Source organism: Fusarium oxysporum, chromosome VIII, assembly GCF_013085055.1.
Source record: "Fusarium oxysporum Fo47 chromosome VIII, complete sequence".
Classification (NCBI taxonomy): domain Eukaryota; kingdom Fungi; phylum Ascomycota; class Sordariomycetes; order Hypocreales; family Nectriaceae; genus Fusarium; species Fusarium oxysporum.
In genome coordinates, this window is record NC_072847.1 from 1,474,161 (window position 1) to 1,496,339 (window position 22,179).

Genomic DNA, 22,179 nt, shown 5'->3' on the forward strand with positions numbered 1-22,179 from the left:
CGCCTGTTTTTGCTCAGCCACTTTCATACAGGAGAGTAGAGAAACTTTATGAGGCTTAGACTCAGGAATAGTCTCAGTATCTCGTTCTCAGTCCAATCACGACATTGACGGTTTGGATCTGGGAGGGAATGGGACGGGGATAATCTCACTATTCAGTTTTAGAGTGCTTCCAGGCTATGAGATACGGCGTAAGCACCATGGTCCTTTTGAGAATATGCATGTCGTGTACATTGTCTATTTCGGAACCCGATATTAACCTGCTTCATCCATGAATCTCCGTGCTTTCGGTCTTACATAGTGCAGCATCATGCTTGGCAAGGGAGCGAGTTGCAGATGCTATGAATGACTTCTTGACGGGTATGACATGAATCGTATCTGTCACTGATGACCGATCATCACAATTTTCTCTTAACTACGAATAGGAGAGCCACTCAGACAACACACTTGTCACCTCATGGAGCATCTAGTCTCTTGGCCGTCTCTGTGAAGGTTGCGTGCCATTTCGCTATCTTCTCTAGCCCCGTGATTCTACAACTAGCACAGGCGGATTGGACCTTTGCATCATATTCAGTGGTCGATTGACAGCGCTTAATGAGATCCTAAGTGGCTTTAATACGGGCGTAGTGGCATCAAGGTTGGTCACGGCGGCTACACAATGAACTAATAGATATCCATCAGACTATGGAATCATAGTCGAATTTAGAAACATACTAAACAGCACGGCCATATTACGGGTCGATAGGTAGATGCCGCCATAGTAGACGTGTAAATCGTAGACTATCTCTTGCTATGCTGACTTCGCTGGAAGAAAAAAAAAACGGTACCCCAATTCCACCCACTCTCTGTCGTCAAGTCGAAATTTCTCACTGGCCCAAGTCCACCTACGTCTGTGCCTTGTCTTACATATCCACCAGCCTCACCCCTCCCGCATTATGCTTTCCGATCCTCCAATGAACCCTGCCAACGTTACGCCCCAGCACGTGGGAACCACGGCCATGTCTAGCTAGGTTCTTCATCAAGACAGACGGATGTCTTACATGATTGCGTGAGTGTGTGTGCGTATCTGCAGGCAGACCCCTACCAGTCTCCCATACCGCATGATCCGAACCATCGCGTCGGTTACAAGCCTATCTCCAGATGTCCTCTGAAGGTTGTCTTGATCGATCGATTCGGAGCGCTAAGACAAGACCTGGGGTCGTGTAGGAATGGCTCACCATCGCCGAGGATCTACACGATGGCCAGCCAAGGTCGACAAAGGGTTTCTTCAACCGCATGATGATCCCTTGCACATAATGCAAAGACCGCTTCCATCTTTACTCAGGTTTTCGCAATTGTGAACAGAATTGTGATCGCACACTGGGTGGGCTTGGTCGACAAGTCCTGACGAGTTGGCGCCGACTTTCGAGGTGGTGTTTGGTCGCATTGCAGCGCCATTTCGACGAGATATCTCGAGATGATCCATTGGAGTTTGTGGACGAGTTGATCTGGTTTATTTAGCTTTGTATCTGGGACGAATGTTGATCTGGCCTTGCGGTGGCTGGCGAGGCTGCAGATGATAAGTTGCTCCAGATGACAGAGTTGGGTGGTATAGTTGGTCGAATTTCCCGAACAATTGGGACAGGAAAGGGTGAAACAGTCCAAGACTTGCCTCCAAAGTAAAAGATTTGCCTCTCGTGCAGATGATACTGGCCTCAATGGTATGTTCAAAAAGGGGGACAGGCTGTAGTTTTGTAGGGCTGAGATGAACAAACGAGTGACTTGATTGTAGTAACAATGCTCACTTCCAAGTATTGAGCGGGACGGGACCTCCGGCTTCTTATGAACATTAGTTCTCGTCCACGACGGGGGTGTTTGGCTCCAGGATGGTCATCTGAGCTCTACCTTGAGGGTCCTCAGTTGGATCTCTTGCCTTCGTCGTCATCAGACGGGTTTCCTCATTTCTCTTCTCTCAATGCAGTTCCCATTTGCGTATCAAATTCCATGCAGCAAAGCGGCGGGTGAGAGGTTAGCATCTGTGCTCTGAGCCATTGGTACTAACCATTGTCTTGTTGCCAGGTACGGTCTACAGTTGGCCGTGGAAATCCTCCGTTTGGCACTACCAATCCCAATATGGTGGGTGAAGGTCTCACTTCATTTCTTGATCTCCTTTGTTTCTAGAATTCCACCTTGCATCAACGCCACTCGGCAATGGGTCAGAACTACAGGATCAGCAGTGGTGGTACCAACAAGAGCTGGATTCTGCATAAACCACGCAGGGGTGTTCTGTATGGCCAACTGAGGTTACAGTATCTTACTGCCGGTCTCTGGCCAACTGCCTGTTTTCTTCCATGTGCCGTACTCCGTAACCGTTCTACAGTACCTCATGTTGAGCTTTGCTGGGGTGGTGCGGCCAGTAACACCACCATCTGTTCTTCCAAGGCCTCACAAGCGACTTAGTACTTATCTATAATTTTGTCCGTGACTACTGCGGGAGGGCCCAGTTGACGAGACAGCGCAAGAGACCGAAGAAGGGCTTGGCATGTAACTAATGGCGGATTTTCCTTGCATTCAGTGTACCGTATCGTATTGTGCTATGCTGTGCTATCAACCTGTGCATGTAGCTCCCTGCCCACGCTTGTATGGGTTGCAGTGCAGAAGTATGGGCCAACATGAAGCATCTTGTAGCTCGACTTGTCAGTAATTGCGGCCATTTCCCCGCAGCGTAATCCACAGAGAAAGTTGATCACCCAGGAGTCTCCCGTCCCGTCTGCATTTCGTCAATGCGACTGACAGTGTATGTGTGGTGCAGAAACCAGCGTTAGACCTTCAGAAACTGAGATCTGATGAGTTACGTACGCTATTGGATGCTCCGTGCCCGTTGTTGTCTTGTGCGTGTGTTTGTGTGGGGGCCGGGCTATGAGGGGAACGGCACACAAGACAAGAGTCGGCCATACTCGTCGTGACTAGTCGGATCTTGTACGGCCTATCGACTGAATTTTTAATGGCCCGCGGCGCTGCGTATCCGCTGTGTTTGTGCCGCCGCCTGGGCCGTTCTTGGACTTGGACCTGGACCTGGGCCGTCAGGGTCTTCTTCCTGAACCTTATGCCAAGCCATGATCCTAGAGCAGGGGATGTCTGAGCATCACATCGATAAACATATCTAAGGGATCGGAAAACCAAGCAGCCTTGTCGTCCAGACTCAAAGCGTCCATTCTGGCTGCATTGGTCCACAAAGATCGATCCGCCCTCTGTTTGTCACCATCCCTGTATGTTTGTGTAACACACATAGTGAGCTTCCATGGTGTCGTGATGGCGAAGAGATGCGTGTGACAGTAAGCCATTTTCGACGATGCAACTGATGGGTGCACATTGGACCACAGTCCTAATACCTCAGCCCTGGTGGTGACGAGGACCACCTAAGACTCCTGGCAGTCTTACAGTGGAGAATATGTGACAACTAACATGGCTTTTTGCCGGCGGCAACGGGCTGGCCATGGTATGGCCATGGGTGATATTCAGGCTGCCTCTGAACATGCATGAGTGGCCGTGAGAGGGATAATGGAAGCACACTGGAGTGACTAGCTGGTACATGAGACAGGGTCTTGTCATAGCCAAATGCTGCTCAGCGTATTGAGCATTCCAAGCCACCAGTTATAGGCCGTCATGTCTTAGGCCGGCTCATACGTGCACTGAGGTCCAAGCTTTCCACTGGAAAACAGACTGGGTTTCTGATGGCTAAGATGTAAGGACATTGACCAACGTTGGAGATCGAAGATAACTTTGTCGTGTTCTACCAACAATCAAATAGCTCGCCTGTGATCATATAGGCTAAACCTGTCATGGTCTTGCATGCTTACCCTAGCGTTGGCTATCATCGGCCGGGTTCCATGAATGTGATCTGATTCGCCGATGTGAGGCTAACATGCAACCATCTGCCAGAACCTACCCAAACCAGATGTTCTGTGCAAGCTGTCTCAGATGGGGGAAGAAACTGAGACATTTGTCCACACATCAAAGTGAACTATGGCCTCGGCACTTGAACTATTCGAAATACTCTGCCGTGATATCCAATTGACGCCCAAATAACCGGTTTATGAGAAGGAGGATCTGGACTTCTAAAGAGGGACTTGAAAGGTCCAACAAGGCGGAAGAAGCAACAAATGTTGTGGCGAGTACCTCATGGACACCTTCCTTTCTCCCATCATTTGTTCCGGTTATTTGGCCATGGAAGATGTAAGCTGCTAGACCACCTTGTCGCCTGATAGAACTCAATTGAGATATTATCGACCTGATGCTTGCACTGTGGCTTCTTATCTTGAAACCGACTTGCATATCAGCCATGGCAAGCTGAAGCGCCATTCGTTAAGCGAGATGTCTAATCTCAATGTTCAGCGTAAAAGAGCCAAGCAGTCACCGGCGCTATAATTGGCTCAATGGCGCACGCCGGTTTGAGGTGGCCGTGGTGCGTGGGTATGATTCTGGACTCGCAAACTAGTACAGATACTGCCCATGTTGTGCATTTTGATAGTAAACTGTGATCTTGAGACTTCAATCGTTGGTAGGGTGGTGTGTATGGATATGATCCATAAAGGCTAGGTCGCAAGCATGCCTGGTAACAATGTAAAGGGAAGGATTGTCAACCAACCTGCAGTGAGCTATCAGTTATACTTTCCGAATTTATACTAAGTTTGCAGTGTGCACAAGGGAGTTTGATGACTGGAAGCCTTGTTGTCCACGGCCCATTGGTCTCGTTTGAAGTATGTGAAGGATCAGTTGAGGTGGTTATTAGCATGCTAATCCAAGGACCAGAAATCGGCCGATGAGACGCGTCATGTTAGATTTAATATGTGGATCGGAATGCTTGACCCACGGCATGATCAGGTAAATAGAACGAGAATCAAATCTCATATTGTCGTCAATGCTGATGTAGAACCAATGTTTGCAATGTCCAACAAGAGCTGAGCGAAGCCCCTGATACCATGGTAGGAAATCCATCATTGAATAGTACACAACTGAAGCCATATACGTATGAAAAACATCGAATTCTCGAAGCAGTGGTGGGCTCGTTCGGATGTAATGCGATGTCATCTTGAAACAGCATAATTTTTGTTGTGTTGGTTCGTGAGGTGAAGTTGAAATGAGGTTGCTAGAACCAACAACTAAACGCGCTTGTGCACGTGCTATGTAACTATACTTGTGCGGCTATCAAGGCAAGCGCCGTGATTGAGGTCATCATTATGTCTGTTTGGGAAACAAGATTGGCTGGTCCATGGAGTGCCTTCCAAATCCATACTTGCCGCGGCCGGGTACCTTCCATCAAAGTCTGTGCTGTGCTGTGCTGGCATTGCAGGTGCGGATGAGACTGCAACTTCAGGCGGCAGCTAAAAGAGCTCCCGTGCAAGCTAATATCAAACTTAATCGCAGAAGGACCCTCAACTGAGATGGGACCTTTGAAAGTTCCTTGGCGAAACTACCTAGTGCCAGTGACTGTAACAGGTTTCGATGGTGTTTTCTTTTCACTCTTTCCCGGGATGAGAGATACGGCGCCTAAGCCAGATGAGGTTACACAAACATAACGGTACTTCCCTAATGCCCTGACCCTGAATCTCTGGCCTTGGATAGTGGGGAAATACTCAACCGTTGGTGGCGGAGGATTCGCATTTGAATATTGATTATGAAGGACATTGGGGTCAGAAATCAAGACAGATACAAGGAGCAATAGTTCTTGTTTGCTCCTGATCCCCAAACTACTAGGTACGTAAGTCAAGTTGGTAGGGTATATCCAGCCTTGACAATGCATCTTGCTTTTGAATTTGAGTCAGCAATGTGACAGGCAATTCACTCAAACGAGTCAAGTGTGGCATTGACATCATCCAGACCCGAGAATTCGGGTGCCCCTCACATCTGACATCTCAGGTGACCCTTGACAAACATTTCTTGAGGCATTCAATGCCCTCATCATTCGACCATCCTCAAAGCAAAGTTCGAGTGGCCTTTCTATCCCACACTGACCAAACTTGGCGAGGGCTTTTAAAGAATACCAGTTGTTATCAGTCTTTATCAAATACCGCAAGCAAACAGACCTCTGATACACATGCTCCCCCTCCTTCAGGCAGCGGCACAGCAAATTCTGAGGTGATCTATCAATATGATGAAAGTGAACTGACAAGCTGACTTATAGGACCCTTGAATATGTGACATGGTTCTCGAAACCACAATCACCTGTTTATTGACAGCCCCCACTCGACAAACTCAATTCTTATAACGAAGTTCGAACAACCAACAGACAATCCATTATCTGCGCCTGGCCAAACATGGCTGTTCTGCAGGATTGCACCCCATTTCAACGCTACGAGTCTCAAGTATACGTCGCTCATAACCCGGAAAACTCTCGTCTTTCTGTCGTTGGGTCCGAACCTGTGTTGAAATGTAACTCCCAGAGTCCCAAGCAACCGATATGGAGACGTCTGAAACATGCGAGACATTCATCAACTTGCACCAACACGCCGGTTGACGACCAGACAGAACGCGAAGAACGTCGGTTTTTGTATGGAAACAACATTGGAAGTCCAAGGGGAATAACAGGAGAAACATGCTGTCCAAAAACGTGGCGCACAACTTTCCTACCTGTCGCGTAACTTTCAAACGACAAGTCAACTCGTCAACGACAGACCAACATACATCCGAGGTCATTATCCGAGTGGCCTGATCCGAATGCTACGCAAGCATAAAAAGAAACACCATGGCGAAGGAACTGAGCTGCATAATGTCGGCTGATATGCGCCACCACCTACTTACCCTCAGTTATAGGTCATTAAGGTATAATAAATGCAGGCTGGATCCTGAACCGCAGCAGCCATGAAGTCATGAGACCGAAATCAAATGATTCATTATAGCAGGGCTTGATAGGGAAGACAGCCTGAGGGTCGAGGTTAAGCAATGCCCCATATGCCATTTCTTTGGAACGGACAGCTGCATTGCTTCATATCTGGACCATGTCGAAAAAGCTTATAAGCCTGGTAATCCTTGCTGGACCCTGGAAGTTTTATGTAAGCTTGGCCGAAGCTTGGCAAGACATTATTCAGTGTCCCTGACACTAAACCAGTAAGCATATGAAACACTTGGAGAATTGCTTCAGGCTCTCCATGGCGGGGATATTGCGAAAATGATGCATCCTTGAAACTGAATTCTTGATAGTCAAAACCAGAGGTGCCCTTCGAGGGTTGTTCTTACAGGGCAGCATAAATGAGCACATGGATAGGTACTTAGTATGAAGACTTGAGCAGCGAATATTCTCACTCCACTCCATGGCATGGGACCCGAGAGCTGAAGGGCAGAGTCTATTGTCAGATGAATCATCAAGACAAAGGTTAAACTGCTACTTCTGGCTGGCTGGAATCTTGCCCAGCAATAATCTCCCCTGACATAGCTTTCTTGAATCTTGACCAAGTCTTAATGGCAAGATTTGAATCTTTGGGAGTGAAGTAACTTCAGCGCAAGAACAAAGTAAATTTGAAATATTAACCCAATTCAGATTATGCGAGGCTACTGATGATTCACTGTGATACTCTTATGGAGCCTCTGTCAGTTATTTCATGAACAGGCGTCTCTCTACCCCGCGAATAGCTTTGGCGTTGAGATGGGTCGGGGCCCGCGGACGCGGGCATCGAGGGGACGAGTTTGTGTCCCAGCGAAACAACGAAAACCCGTCAGGCTCGATTAAGCTGAAACAAGCAAACAGGCAGCTAAATTAGATTGGTTTTTATTTTATTTGTTGATCCTTGTGCTGGATTATCAATAACTTGATTGTGGCCGGAGAGTAAACCGTAATAGAGCAACAGGGTTCAGAAGACTACTCTGCTAGTGGTAGCTTGAAAAGTGGCCTCGAAAGCCGTCAGAATCAGAGTCCTGAAGGGCCACGTATCCTCAGTTGCTAAAAAGAGGGGCCAGCGATCAAACTTGAGAGGTGTCGTGCATAAGACCTACGAACCCCTGAAAGAACCATGCACTGGATTCGTATCTGGTAAAGCCGAGTACGAGAGAAAGGACATGTAAATCCGGAGGCTGATATCGACCTCAGAGATATTAGATTGGGCTGGTATTGGATTGGAATTGGAACGAGCTTGGTGGGGGGTTTGATCGACAAGTGGTGAGGGAATGACTGGCTGGACTGTAACTGTACCTGCGTTTTGTGGCTGGGATTAAGCTCAGGAGAAAGAGGCTCAATTTGAGAGAGAGGCTGCTCATATTGCATCAGTTCGTCGTGTTTATCTATCTACTTAATCAAGTCATTAATGGACAATTAATGATCTGGACTGTCCCGTCCCTCCCCGAGACATTGGATTGAATCCCAATACTATCTTACCCCTATCACCGCTGAAAAGAACACCTTAAAACTACCGACCTGACGCTAATCTTTCTGAATCTACGGGGTTTGGGTGACCCAGCCACCCAATCATATACTGGGGAGTTCATCTGGGCCCTTTCTTTTTCACACCGCCCCTCCCCAAACCCAGGCCAAAGCTCCCTCCCTTTTTGGGTTCTGCCCCACGAAACCTCCATCCAGTCGCCCTCTTAAAAAAATAAACCCGCCTCAGCGACTTTCTCCCTCTTCCCTTTCATCATATCATCTCAAAGCTTTTGGTAGCCATTGGGATCTGTCGTCACAATGGCAGAGAAATCAGGCGTCACCGGCGCTGACTTCGAGTTTGTTAAAACTCCTGCTTATCCCAAGCCTGACTTTGATAAGCTTGAGGATGTCGGTGTTCCTACTACCAGGGTAAGTTTTGACGCTCATGATTGTTGCGTTGTCCTCTTTGATACCAGGGAATCAATGCTAATATTCACACTATAGTATCCTGCCATCAAGAATGCTCCTCTCCCTGCCGATGGCTCTGGTGCCGATACCTTCAACAACTATGTCCTCATCTCCATCTTGATCCTTGTCCCTTGGTTCCTCAGCCGAAAGGTTGGCGGTGGACTCAAGACCACCCTCTTCTTCGCCCTCATCGTCGATCTTCCCCTGCTCGCCGCTTGGTGGCTTGTAATCTCCTCCATCAGCCCTCGCAAGAATGAGAAGGTTCGCCTTCCTAACCGTGGTGTTGAGCACTACCTCGAGTTCAAGAAGGAGGCCGACCGCCTCAAGTACCGTGGCCACAACAAGATCCCCATGGAGACCTTCCACGAGATGTACTTTGATGGTGATGTTGACTTCAAGGGTGACTGCCTCGAGGTTATGGAGTACCGCCATGACTGGGCCAGCTTCCGCTTCACCATTGGCCTCATCAAGTTCTTCCTCTTTGGCATGATCCCTGAGGTCATCATGCACACTCGTTCTCAGGGTATGTGCTTCAATTGATGATCAATGTAAAGATAAACTAACGTATTACAGACGAGGAGCAGGTCCGTGACCACTACGACCGTGGTGATGACTTCTACGGCTGGTTCCTTGGCCCCCGCATGATCTACACTTCTGGTATCATCTCCGACATCAACCGCGAGGAGACTCTTGAGGAGCTCCAGGACAACAAGCTTACTGTCGTTTGCGAGAAGATTGGCCTCAACAAGGGTGACTCTATGCTTGATATTGGCTGTGGTTGGGGTACTCTTGCTCGCTTTGCTAGTGAGCAGTATGGCGCCCATGTCACCGGTGTCACTCTTGGCCGCAACCAGACCGCTTGGGGTAACAGCAGCATGCGCAAGGCCGGCATCCCCGAGGAGCAGAGCAAGATTCTCTGCATGGATTACCGTGATATTCCCGTTCCTGAGGGTGGCTACAAGAAGATCACCAGTCTTGAGATGTCTGAGCACGTTGGTATCCGCCACTTCGGTAGCTTCTTGAAGCAGGTTCACGACATGCTTGACGATGATGGTGTCTTCTTTCTACAGTACGCTGGTCTCCGTAAGGCTTGGCAATACGAGGATTTCACCTGGGGTCTTTTCATGAACAAGTACATTTTCCCTGGTGCTGACGCTTCTACTCCTCTCGGCTGGGTTGTCGACAAGCTGGAGGGTACCGGCTTCGAGATCAAGCACATCGATACCATCGGTGTTCACTACTCTGCTACCCTCTGGAGGTGGTACCGTAACTGGATGTCCAACCGCGACAAGGTTGAGGCCAAGTACGGCAAGCGATGGTTCCGTATCTGGGAGTACTTCCTTGCCTACTCCACCATCATCTCTCGCCAGGGCAGTGCCACTTGCTTCCAGATCACCCTGGTCAAGAACATCAACTCCACCCACCGAGTTGAGGGTATTGAGACCCAGTTCGCCATCACCGGAGCTCTTGACAACTGCCGCGCTGATCTCCAGTCGTGGGCTTCCAGAAACAACGTTAAGACTCCCTCCGAGTACCTGTAAAGGTATAATTGAGAGGTTGACAGTGACTGGTCAAATCTTGAGCCGTGCCAGACGCGGCAAGAATTTAATGGGATGTCTTATGACAAGAGGCCAGCTTTGAGTCTTCAGTTACTTATGTGACGGTCAGCTCAGGAAACGGGAACTGGATCTATCTGCATATTTAACCCGGAATGCGCCCCCTTGGCCGATAGAGTCGGTTGAGGCTGGTCCAGTCGCAAAGGGCAAGCTTCATGTGTTTCATGATAGATGATAGATGTGTAACGGCAGCATAAAACAAACGGAATGGGCATGGATGAGTATCTACACAGATGCTATATAAGGGATGAATTGAAAAGTTTGTTCGTATTGACTCGGTCGCCTCGTTATTTCTTCACTTGTTACCATCGTTGAGATGTATCATAACTATCATCGGCTTATCATGACATCCGAGGCCCGAAACCCGTGATTTGCTGTGACTTTTTTCAAACCATGTATGACCATGGAATAAGACTTAAAGCACTTTAATCTTTACGAGTTTGTTTCAACTCATTCCCTATTTTAGCTACTGTTGTGCTAGACAGAACATGTATATGTCGTTGATTTTCATCCAATTTTCATAATTTTGGTTGATGATCTTTAAGCCGAGGCTTTCCCACTGTAATACTCTGACTCGGCAACTAATTGCAACCATCAGCAACCAACATTGTATTGAACTCAGGGCCTCCATACAATTCAATATCAAGAGACCTCATCATGAGGCCATTATCTATACTCAACCGCCAGTGCGGTCCTATCTTTCATAGAGCCCATACCACAAATTCATCCTCATCTATAATCTCATCACTCAAAGCCCACCCACCAAAGATAATAGCAGACTATTTGACTCCAATGCCCTCTCATCTCCTCACAACCACAATTAACGACCTTCTATATCCTTTGCCCACGGAGTCAAAAATATCATCGCCTCCTTGCGCCCTTCCTCAAGGCCATCATCTTGTCTACTTCCCCATCCAATTGCCCCCCTCGCGTCTCATTCCTGATGGCGCAGATCCTGATCATTCACCTGGTCCGCCTTATACGCGGCGTGTATGGGCAGGCGGTGAGGTTATCTTCAGAGGAGATGAGATGAAACTCGACGCGAGACCGGCGATCTGCAAGGAAAAGATTGAGGATGTTACCTTGAGAGGCAAAGAGGGCGAGGAGAAGGTGTTTGTTGATGTGTGGAGGAAATATGGAACTGGTCACGAGATTGAGGGGAGAACAGAGTGGGATATCGAAGAGAGGAGGACGTTGGTATTTATGAGGGACGAAGAAGGGTCTGCCTCATCACCTTCACGTTTGCTCAAGTGTAAGGTTTCATACCAAGCTCCAGGATCATCATTACTGACACCAATCTCAGACCCTCAACCACCAAGTTACTCAATCTCGCTCACACCTTCACCAATACACCTATTCCACTTCTCAGCGCTCTCATTCAACGCCCATTCTATTCACTTCGATCCTCAGTTCGCGCGAGAAGTTGACGGTCATCGAGCACTTCTGGTCCATGGCCCGTTCACTCTTGCTCTGATGCTTCGCGTCCTCAACGATCAAATCGGTGCTGGTGTAGCCGTCCACAGGTTCAGCTACAGGAACTACGCGCCTTTGTACGTCAATGAGCGCATGAGCATCAATATCCGCAAGGTGTCGAAAGAAGACGGCGCTGAAGGACGATGGGATGTTTGGATTGAGGGGCCAGAAGGAGGAATGGCTGTTAAGGGAACAGCGGATGTTGCCAGCAAATAACGACGAATTTGATATGATATTTTGATTTGCCATAGATGATATGACTGGACACAAGAAAATGCCGACATGCTACAATATGATTGTCTAACCGAAAGACTGACATGGACTAAACGCCCTGGATGACACCGCTCTATCCTCCATTATCCTGATTTTCGTTCCTTTCCTATTGATAGATAACACAAGAGTTATTCTGCCTAAAATGCGACAGAACCCCTTATCTGTACACACATCATACACGTTTCTACCCATCAATACATCTAATCGGCCCATCCGAACACCTCGCCAAGGGACAAGGTGTTACTACGCAGGCCAGTCAGAGTGACGAGAATAGTCACCAGATCAAGAACGAGTAGGACAGTGCTCGCAAGCATGAAGCGAGGGCTGAAAACACGGTAGAGCATCAGGTGACGACGCAGCCAGCCAGCCCAGCTCATAGTAGCCAGGGCTTCAACGGCATAGTAGATGATGAAGACGCCAATGCCGCGGGTGGCTGTCTCTAAAACTCCCTTCTGCTTGGGACCGACCTTCCACAGAGCGAGTAGTGGTACAGACGCAGCAGCGATGATCTGGCCCGCAAAGCTGTTAAGAATAACCACGATGGGGGTCCAAGGGTAGCGGATGCTAAAGAGAGGGATAAAAGCGCTGTCCCACTGAATGCTGGACAATACAGCCTGGTGGCCAGTCTTGAAATAGTAGAAGTTTCCAAGTACAGCAAGCATGATGGGCCCGATTGGGCTGGTCTTGAGCTCGTTGAGATCCAAAAGCTCAGCCAGGGTAAGAATCTGCCAGAACATAAGAGCAAGGGCACCACCGCCCATGGGCTTCGAAAGGAGGAAGCATCCCAAAAGAAGGTTAAGCGGGAGCAACAAGTAGCGAGCACCAATAGCGTTACCATATCCAATAATAGTAACAACAGGTCGACCGCCAGCTCCAGCAGATTGAAGGAGGGAGACGCAGGGAGGCGCCCAAACAAAAGCAGTGCTTCCGGCAATGAAGGCGAGAGCGAGGACAATCTGGGCTAGATAAACTCCGATGGTCTTGGGGGTTCCTTCGGCGAGACGTCCCTCGAGCCAGCCGCCATTGTCAGCGGCATCGATAACCCAGTACAAGGCAGACAAAAACAAGCCTCCACGGATGACATAGCCAATCCAAGTTGGGGCAAGACCCTCATACGACCTGCTTGTGACGAGGAACGATTTGATAATAGCTGGAAGAATAAGGCATACAGCAAAAGGAATGGCAAGCTGCCAAATTGCAGAGGTTGAAGAGGCCGAAGAGGCGTAGTACGTAGAAGTGCAGTAGGGCATCTGCTCCTCGCGACAAAGCTTGGAATACGAGGCGAGACGGCCAAGAATGATGAAGGCAACAGAGTGGTAAATGCCCAGATATCTCTCCCGTCGAGCCTCAATGCGGAATGCAGAGACGGCACTGGCCACACCAAAAGTGGTAATAAAGAAGAGAAGGATCGAATCTTCCCAGATAGTGTAGGAGTTGGAAGCAAATCCAATCGATTGACTAACAGTGAAGATTACAGCCAACCAACCCCAGAAAGTCGAAGGGAAGACATTGAGAATAGTCCTACCTGCATCATGCAGGGAAGAGCTGAGACCTGCCATGAAGAGCACTGCAACGAGAGCAGCAAGACCCTCGATAGGCTGCTGGCGATACAGGCCTACACCCGTAAGAACAGAGACAGTGAAGAGAATCTTGGGGTCCCAAAGGCCCTTGAGAATCTGCTTGTGCAAGACTTCCGCGGTCTCAGGCTCGTTCTCCTTGAAAGCCATGAGTTCCAACTTCTTCTCGGCATAGTCAAGCTCGGCGTCATTCATAATAACGTACTCATCTTCCTCCTCTCGAGAAGAGTACATCAAGAGCAAGACGAGACCAACGCCAAAGACAACAATACCCATGATCATACGAGAAACATCGAAACGTGCCCAGAGGTCTTTGCAGACAGACAGAGTAGTGTCCTGGAACTTGGTGAAGGCAACGTAAGCATCGCGATCATTCTTGGCAATGGCGCGAGCAGCCTCCCAAAGAGCAGCGGGAGACTCGGCTCCTTCGCCCTGAGTCAGGCCTCGAGCCTCGTGGTAAGATGCCTGGTATCTCTCAATCCCAGCTGCAGCAACACGCGAAACAGCGTTGAGGTTACGCCAGTCGTTGCCCTTAGTACCAGCAAACGCCTCCTCAATTGGTCCTCCCAGGTTATTGAAGGGAATAGGAATACCAAGAAGCAGCGCGAGGGTAGGAACAAGATCAATCTGGTTCACCGGTCGAACCTTGGCGTTAGGGGGAGGAACAGCAAAGTCGGAAGAGGTTCTGCCGAAGAAGGGCTTCTTTGAGTACATCCAGAGAGCAGCCTCAACTTCGTCGTCGCTCTCACCACCGTGATCACCCTTGCTGTCCATACCGTGATCTCCCATAACAACAAGAAGTGTCTTGTCATCAACGCTGTCGACAAGCTTGCGGATAAACTCGTCCATCTGGCGAAGCTTGGCTCCCATGGCAGGGTGATCAGGTCCGTATCGGTGGCCAGCATGATCAACACCAAGACAATGTCCAATAAGGAGATCCCATTCGCCCTTTCGCTCCTTGTTCAATAACGGGAAGATGTTGTCAATAACGCCATTATCAACAGTGTGAAGATCCCAGACGTTGAAGCTGTCATAGGCCTTGCTAATATTAGGCTCGAAGTAACCAGGGAAGAGAGACCACCATGTATCGTCGCCAAGGTGAGCAATCTTCTTGCCAGCGTCCTTCAGCTGCATCAACAAGTTGTCCTCCTCGATAGCCGCGCCAGCAAAGTTGCTTCCAACATCAACAAAAGTAGGCAATGTTCCCGTCGTGAGACCCTTGAGTCTCTGCATCGTCGCGGTCGGAGGATCAGCGATAAAAGGGCGAAGGAAGGCATTCTGGGGCGACTTGACAGCTGTCTCGTAGAGGTAGGGGAAAGCATTGTGGAAGTGCTGAGCTTGCGCCGGATCTTCGGGAACAGTAAAGTCGTATCGAAGCGCGTCAATTAGAACGACAACAGCTCTGTCGAACGATTTAGGGTGCCAGCAACCGCGATCGACATTCAATGAGCCCTTGGTGTTCTCAATTGGAGGCAGTGTGCAGTTCGACTTGTCCTCCAGCACTAGCCGTGTCAGCAAGAAACCGCTTGTAAAGAGCCAGATGCCGAGCGCGTGGATAGCTAGCAAGACGACCCAAAAGGCAGCAGTCCACCGCCAGCGCTTCTCATATGTCTTCTGCCGTCTCTTGTCGAGCGCCTCGCGTCGTCGCTCCAGAACCTCTACGGTCTCTTCGGCGGGAGGGAGTCCGAATTTTGCATTAGCAGCTTGTTCAGCACGAGCTCTTTCAGCTTTAGCCCATTGTTCCGCAATCTTTTGATGTTCAGTTTGGGGAGGCTGCTGCTGAGCCTTGGGCTTAGCCTTTGGCTTTTGTGGCATCTTGAGTGTTCGTAGTTGGAGTTAGGGAACGTAATCGCTATCGAAGAGGAGGAATTGAGGCCAGGTTCAGGGCCATTGAGATGCCAGAACGGCGCAAGATTGATTAAACAAAAAAAGAAGAAGGAAAAAGGAAAGAAGAAAAGATTAAATGACGATAGTGGTCTCTGCTGTGAGGGACTTGAATGTTTAGCAGAAGAGCTGTCGACCCTGGTGGATTGTTCAGTGGAGCTCTAATGGAGGAGAGTGGAGTCATTAGAATTGGATACTGACGAGGGACAGGAGCTTCAACACCAAGCTCAGTGTAAGCCAATCATAACAGGTTCTTTACGGTCGGTCCAAGTATGACACTTAAATACAATGGCTTCACAGTAAATACACATCACACCAAGTTCATCAAGATACACACTTTAACTGTATGAGAGAAGCGCAATTCTGAATTCATTATCGTCAATCCTTTGTGGATCCCTTCAAACTCTAGTAATAAGAAAGTTGCCATATATCAAGTTATCATTCTCAAGCCAATCAATTCGTTCATTGGCATCAGTATCGTCCTCCAAGTCTATCTGCAAACATCGAAATCGACGTGACGTGACGTTACTAAATTCACAAATCTCCCTCCAGAACGCCGCCCATGCTAGGATCCCGTCCCACGATGCATATCTTTTCACCAGCCAGTCGCCCACCTGTCAGCTTGAAGTCGACAGGCAAACGAGAGACATCAAACTCTCAGTCCTCGGCCTTTCAGTCAAACATGTCGACATTGGTAGTGGCAGGTGGCTCAGCAGTAGGTCCGCTTGCACGTCTCCTTTCGAGTCGTCGCCGTTGTCGTCGATTTTCTGCTGCGGCCGATCCGTCAACTGGCCCTTCCCCAGCAGGTCCAGGGGGCGAGGTGTTGACAGATGGAGTGATACCACTCCAAGTGCCATGGCTCTCAGCCAAACTAGACACTGTTTGGCCAAACTGGGCTGAGGCGCCTGGCAGTAGCGACGCTGGCGTTTGTGCCTGTGTTGGTTGTCCGGAGTAATACGCGGAGTCTTTGCCTCGTCGTTTTTGCTTCGCAAAGGAAGGGTTCGGGGGGGACAGAGGCGGCATGGCATCCTCCTCTTCAGCTCTTCGCTCGGCAGCCGTCTCAGCTCGCTTTTGGCTGGAGTCTCTTCGGTAACGTCGGCGGTACGAGGGAGACTCGAGTCCAGAGATGCTGCTAGCAGAGTCTCTTCGGCCCCGTGCTGCCTTTGCTTCCTCCTCTGTAAGTCGTCGGAGGGTCACGTTCCTGTCTTTATCATCATGTACCTTCATCTTGACACTGACACTGGCTGGGGATGCATAGCGTTCGTAACGCGGATCTTCCTCGCCTGGGGCAAGTCTTGATGTATCTCGGTCACCGGGCCGGCCTTGACGGGACCGCTGAGCCCGAGATCCTGGGGATATTCCTGAGGCCGTGGTTTCAGTGGGTGCCAGGATACCGTGGGGATCAGGTGGCATCGCAGGCATTGAGACATGCTCACTGCTGCGTCTCGAGTGGTTTCCTGCACGGCCGGCCACGGGTGGGAGATTTGATTGTGGGGGTAAAGTGCTCATTTCAGTAGGTGGGACGTAGTTACCTCGTGCAGGCCGGGGCTCAATCGTCGATTCCGACATCTCGGTTGATAGAAGTGTGTCCGTGGGAGGGTAGCCTGTTTGTCGACGTTCGATGGGCCGGCGGCTGTCTCGTCTCGTGGGAGAGTCGTGTCCGTCGCCGCCGGTAAACCTGGACAATGAGGTACCGGATCTCAAGTCCTCTTCATCACGTAAGCGTTGCTCTTCCTTTGCTGCCCTCCTGTCCGCCATCTTTTTCGCAAACCATCCGAAACCAAGGCCACCTAGCAGTCCTTTCGCAAAACCACCACCAGACTTCTCAGGCTGTGGTCGTCGAGAAGGACTGACATAGGAAGAATAGTCTGACTCTTCGAAGAAGCTGCGACCTGAATTTGGCGGGTATCGTTTGCCTCGAGGGGTGACAGATGGAGGAGGGGAGCTCAGAGCAGTCTCGGTATAACTTCCATCAGCGGCGCTCCGCATTTGCGACATTGCAGGAGGTGGCGGACGATTTCCAGAGGGGGGGAGTAACGAAGTACGCGTGATATCGGGCTCTCTCCTATTATTGGGTGTAACATCGCTGGTAAAATCAGTCCTGGTAAAGTCAGTCATAGTTGGAGCGCTCGCGGTTGCGCGGTGGCGCCTGGGTGTTTCAGTCGATACTGCAGAATACTCTGAGTAGTCTTCATCGCGTGAGCGATCCTTTTTGGAGAACAGTTTTCCAAGTCCCAGGACGGCCAAGAACTTTGCGATTCCACCTCCGGCTCCAGCTCCGCTATTGTCCTTCCGCGTTACATCGGAATACTTTTCCCCGGTATGTCCAGTGAGATAGCTAGCTGATCCGGTCCTAGATGGGAGAACTTCTGGTCTTTGGCTGCGATCAAAGGAAGGGGATCGACTTCGGACTCGACTGCCATTGTCTTGGTTCTTATTCTTGTTTCGTCCTCTGGCCAGGGCTGCGAGTCCACCGAGTGCGATAAATGGGCCTAGCCATTTGGCTTTGCTCTTAGGAGGCTCCGATTTGTACTCTGAGAAATATTCAGACTCTGTGTATCGAGTGCGTGTATCATCTGTTGGCGCCAACTCAGACCGCATTTCTGAGCGTGCTCCACCCATATAGTAGTCCCGGTGAGAAGCAGACCGCCAACTCAAGATGAAGTACAAAATAAAAAGAAAGAACATCCAGACAGCGTAGAGAATGAACAGGTAGAGTGGCGAGCCGTACAAGGTGAGTCCCAGGGGAACCTGAGTAATGCCTAAAAGGGCAATCGCTCGACCGAACCATTGGTGAATCATGATGCGCAAAGAGACGGACTTGGCCACCCTTCGCACGATCCAGCCGCCCATAAGCTGAACTAGAAATAGAGTAAATATGGCGACACCAATCCCATGATGTGGGTTCGTCAAGCTTCGTTCCGGGCCGACTGCAAAGTAGCCCAGGATAAAGAGAGGCACCAGTAACAAGCCGGAAAAGACATTGAGCTGACCATGGTATTTGATGGCCCAGCCAGGACGCCTTGAATAGAATCTGGCTGTCATGACAGAGAAGGGGATGAGAAAGAGGAATATTATTGTTCCCAAAACGGCATGTGCTAGTACAAGACCATGATATTGTGTAAGTGTAGAAAATCTGTTTCCCATGCCTATCGCCTAGTGTTAGTCGAATACAATGCTTGAACTCGAAGACGGGCTTGAATACCATTGTAACGCATGGTTTCATGATTGAGACCCTGTAAATTGGGGAGTAGAAATGTATTCTTGTCGAAGTCCCACGTTCCATCTCCCACGACTTGGGTGTTGGAATCATAACTCACTGCACCAGGTGCAGAGAGTTCATCGGTTGCCGGCGCCATGATGGCGACGACAGTAAGGAAAGTTGTGTTTCAGGCGAGATCGGGATGTCTCGCGCGGTGAAGTTTAGAGGTATTTTTGGATCCTCGTAGCGTTTGGCGTGGTTCTTGTCTCGAGATCGGAATGAAGGAATGTTGTTGATGACCTCGAAGGCGATGTCGGATGTCTTAGGCTAAGAGTTCTAGCACAAACATCTTGCCTAAGGATCGCTGTAGTCGTAAAATCGAAGAACCAGAGGCAAAAACAAGAATTGCCTAGAGGTTTGTGTAGGTGAAAAGAAGCTACAAAAAGAGGTAGGTACGCAAGCCAAGCTTGAAGACTTGAGTCGTTCCGTTTGGGAGGGAACTCTTCCCGTCACCGTCACCGTTGCCAGTTGCTAAGGTAGGGATGGTTGGTGGGGAAACCGCGGCGCAAGCTAAGGCTAGCCAGCGCATCCCATCATCATCTGTACCTGCCAGGTTTGGAGTATTTCGAATGTATTTGTGGGTCAGGATACGTATTGCCCGATAGTGGGGCCGTCAGCGGTGAAGAAACGGCGGCCCGTTGAGTTTGTAAACGGGAGGCTTCATCAATAAGGTAGCATTGTATTGGATGTGACGAGTACCTGTTCTATTCAATCTTTTTGACTGGTATGAACAAAACTGAGTTATGGTGCACAAACTAAGGCAGTACCCTAAAGTTAATTCAATCCGAGAAAAACCTCGATCCGGGTCCCTCTCGGTACTCAAGTATGACTCGCCTCGTTCTTCACCGTCTCTGTGCTCGATCAGAGAACCCACATAGTATTTCTCAAAACTCCAATGTGCTTCGGCTCCGATTTGACACTTGTCAAGCTTTTCATCATGAGGCTGTTTGAACCACTAGGAGTTCGCAGCCTGATGCAATACGCCCCAGGCCGTGCGCTGTTACGACATGTCGGCCCAAGTTCCGTATGGTCCGTTGCGATGGTACCTGAAAAATGCAGTCTAGGTTCCCATGATCTTGGGATGATGCTACATATTACGCAGTGCTCAACTTACTGAGAAGTCAAGGCTTTGGTTACCTGAGAGATGTAAAATCTGAAGTCTATGCTATTGTGCTGCCGGGATCTACCAGGTCATGCAGCTAAGCTGTCACAGAGTCGCACCAAAGATCTCTCCACAGACAAATGCACCATTTATGCAGCCAAGAAATGCACAAATCGTTCCTTTCTTTCGTCCTTCACTAATGAAAGCCAGCTGATTAGTGAAACAATTCTTATGAAACCGTCCTTTGATGCTGCTCCACCATTTCCTCCAACATGGCAACATGGGTTGTCAAAGGGTTGAGACGAAATGTGCCAACAAAGGAAAGAAATGCTCCAGAATTTCTGGAAGTTTGGAATCTTGTGTTGAATTCACAAGCCTTTCTCTTGTGATTATGAGTCCCAGTCCTTGGAATCTAAAGTTTGAAGAGAGGATCCCTTAGGGCTACCTATAAACTCGCAAGAAGTCTATTGTGTTTCCTCAGCGTGTATTACACCCATGTAACATCGTTTATTTAAGACTGAATCCTGATCCTACGAACCAGCTTACGGGCACAGCCACAGAGCATCAAATGATAGTGGTGTGCTCTGAAAGCATGAACAATTCCCCTTGTTATGTTACTAACATGTGTTTCACTCGAACGAAATGGCCTACAAGTGAAGAAATGTCCTAACATCAAATTCTATTCTTCACTCTCTAACTAACTTCTGCGTAGTTTGAGATGCGAACATCTGCCTTCATCACCGCCGCTGCGGTCCTTACTACGTCTGTTAATGCATGGCTTCCTAATACTGAACTTCATGCCTTGAACGAGCGTGACAATGAAATCTTTGTATACCCTCTTCGAACAGAGCCGAACAACAGAAGGTGACTTCCAGCGACCAAAAAGATCCGGGGAGTAAACCTCGGGTCTCTTTTCATCTATGAGCCCTGGATCGATAGCTAAGAATGGGCCAATACAGGTGGTGAGGGGGAAAAGTCCGAATTTGACTGTGTCATGAGCAAAGGACAAGATATTGCGGACAAGAACTTTCAAGCTCATTGAAAACGCTGGATTAATCAAACCGATCTCGACGAGATGTTGAGCTATGGCCTGAATACTATTCGTGTGCCTCTAGGGTATTGGCTAAAGGAAGACCTTGTTGATGATTCAGAGCACTTCCCCAAGGTACATGACAATATCATTTCTTGATATGCTGTAGCTAACATTTGGAGGGTGGTTTGGAATACTTGACTCAACTCTGTGGTTGGGCAAGCGATCGAGGCTTCTACATCATTCTCGAGTAAGTCTCTCAACAAGTTCATAGCATATGCTAACTGTAAAAATAGCCTACACGGTGCCCCGGGTGCTCAAGAACCCAACCAGCCCTTTACGGGTCAATATGCTCCGACAGTTGGGTTCTATAGTGACTATAACTATGGGCGCGCGATCGAATGGCTCGAGTAGATGACCGACATAATCCACACCAAGAAAGAGTATCACGATGTTGGCATGCTTGGGTTGGTCAATGAGCCGCTGAACTGGGACAAGGCCGTTGATTCGTTGCGAAAGACCTATTATCCCAAGCCCTGCAGTGTACTTACTATCTGATCATCGACTTAATATGATACTAACGATCCACAGGCAATTCGCAAGGTCGAGGACAACCTCAAGGTCACCAGCAACAACCGCCTTCATATCCATATGATGGGTTCTCTATGGGGCAGCGGAAAGCCAACCGAGTTCCTCAGGGACACCTCATTCACGGCTTTCGACGACCATCGATACCTCAAGTGGGATACGAGTGTTGAAGCTTCCCATGACGCATACATCAAAAAATCTTGTTCCGATGATCGCAACACTGACGGCCCCACGATCGTTGGCGAATGGTCACTAGCTGTGCCCGATGATGTTGAGAAGACTGATGCTTGGAATCCTCAGACTCAGAAGGAGTTTTACACCAAGTGGTTCTCTGCTCAGGTGCATGCATATGAAGAGAATACTCTTGGATGGGTCTTTTGGACTTGGAAGGCTAGTCTTGGTGATGACTATCGCTGGTCTTATAGAGGTGAGCTCCGATTTCCAAAACGTACGACACGATCACTGATAGTAGTAGATGCGGCGAGAGCTGGCGTAATTCCCAAAGACCTCGACTCCCTTCCCAGTGTTTGTTGACGAACTACATCTTGTGAACTTTAGGAAAGATGATACAAGAACT

The 22,179-nt window shown here is 49.1% G+C and overlaps 5 protein-coding genes across 5 annotated transcripts; 3 read left to right on the plus strand and 2 right to left on the minus strand.

Annotated features, from left to right (window-relative positions):
* The first annotated feature begins 8,496 nt into the window (after positions 1-8,496).
* On the plus strand, positions 8,497-10,687 carry FOBCDRAFT_321942 (S-adenosyl-L-methionine-dependent methyltransferase). The gene is made up of 3 exons (XM_031188673.3): positions 8,497-8,758; positions 8,834-9,320; positions 9,371-10,687. The coding sequence occupies exons 1-3, from the start codon at positions 8,648-8,650 to the stop codon at positions 10,336-10,338; spliced, it is 1,566 nt and encodes a 521-aa protein (XP_031035938.1). The 5' UTR covers positions 8,497-8,647; the 3' UTR covers positions 10,339-10,687.
* A 518-nt stretch (positions 10,688-11,205) lies between these two features.
* Positions 11,206-12,102, plus strand: FOBCDRAFT_242591 (uncharacterized protein; the record flags this gene model as incomplete). Its single annotated transcript, XM_031188672.2, has 2 exons — positions 11,206-11,665; positions 11,717-12,102. 2 exons carry the CDS (start codon positions 11,206-11,208, stop codon positions 12,100-12,102), a joined length of 846 nt encoding a protein of 281 aa, XP_031035937.1.
* A 129-nt stretch (positions 12,103-12,231) lies between these two features.
* On the minus strand, positions 12,232-15,551 carry FOBCDRAFT_297018 (mannose-ethanolamine phosphotransferase GPI13; the record flags this gene model as incomplete). The annotated part of the gene is made up of 1 exon (XM_031188671.3): positions 12,232-15,551. One exon carries the CDS (start codon positions 15,549-15,551, stop codon positions 12,360-12,362), a length of 3,192 nt encoding a protein of 1,063 aa, XP_031035936.2. The 3' UTR covers positions 12,232-12,359.
* A 741-nt stretch (positions 15,552-16,292) lies between these two features.
* On the minus strand, positions 16,293-18,979 carry FOBCDRAFT_142697 (uncharacterized protein; the record flags this gene model as incomplete). Its single annotated transcript, XM_059608145.1, has 3 exons — positions 16,293-18,769; positions 18,826-18,856; positions 18,941-18,979. The coding sequence occupies 3 exons, from the start codon at positions 18,977-18,979 to the stop codon at positions 16,293-16,295; spliced, it is 2,547 nt and encodes an 848-aa protein (XP_059465602.1).
* Positions 18,980-20,649: 1,670 nt separating this feature from the next.
* On the plus strand, positions 20,650-22,136 carry FOBCDRAFT_297024 (glycoside hydrolase superfamily; the record flags this gene model as incomplete). The annotated part of the gene is made up of 6 exons (XM_054706488.2): positions 20,650-21,149; positions 21,197-21,264; positions 21,311-21,374; positions 21,429-21,557; positions 21,606-22,029; positions 22,078-22,136. Exons 1-6 carry the CDS (start codon positions 21,060-21,062, stop codon positions 22,134-22,136), a joined length of 834 nt encoding a protein of 277 aa, XP_054562463.1. The 5' UTR covers positions 20,650-21,059.
* Positions 22,137-22,179: the final 43 nt, after the last annotated feature.

Coding starts and splice junctions, on each gene's coding strand:
- FOBCDRAFT_321942 (XM_031188673.3), top strand. CDS start 8,648: ATGGCAGAGAAATCAGGCGTCACCGGCGCTGACTTCGAGTTTGTTAAA. Junction 8,759..8,833: donor TCGGTGTTCCTACTACCAGG/GTAAGTTTTGAC, acceptor TTCACACTATAG/TATCCTGCCATCAAGAATGC. Junction 9,321..9,370: donor CATGCACACTCGTTCTCAGG/GTATGTGCTTCA, acceptor AACGTATTACAG/ACGAGGAGCAGGTCCGTGAC.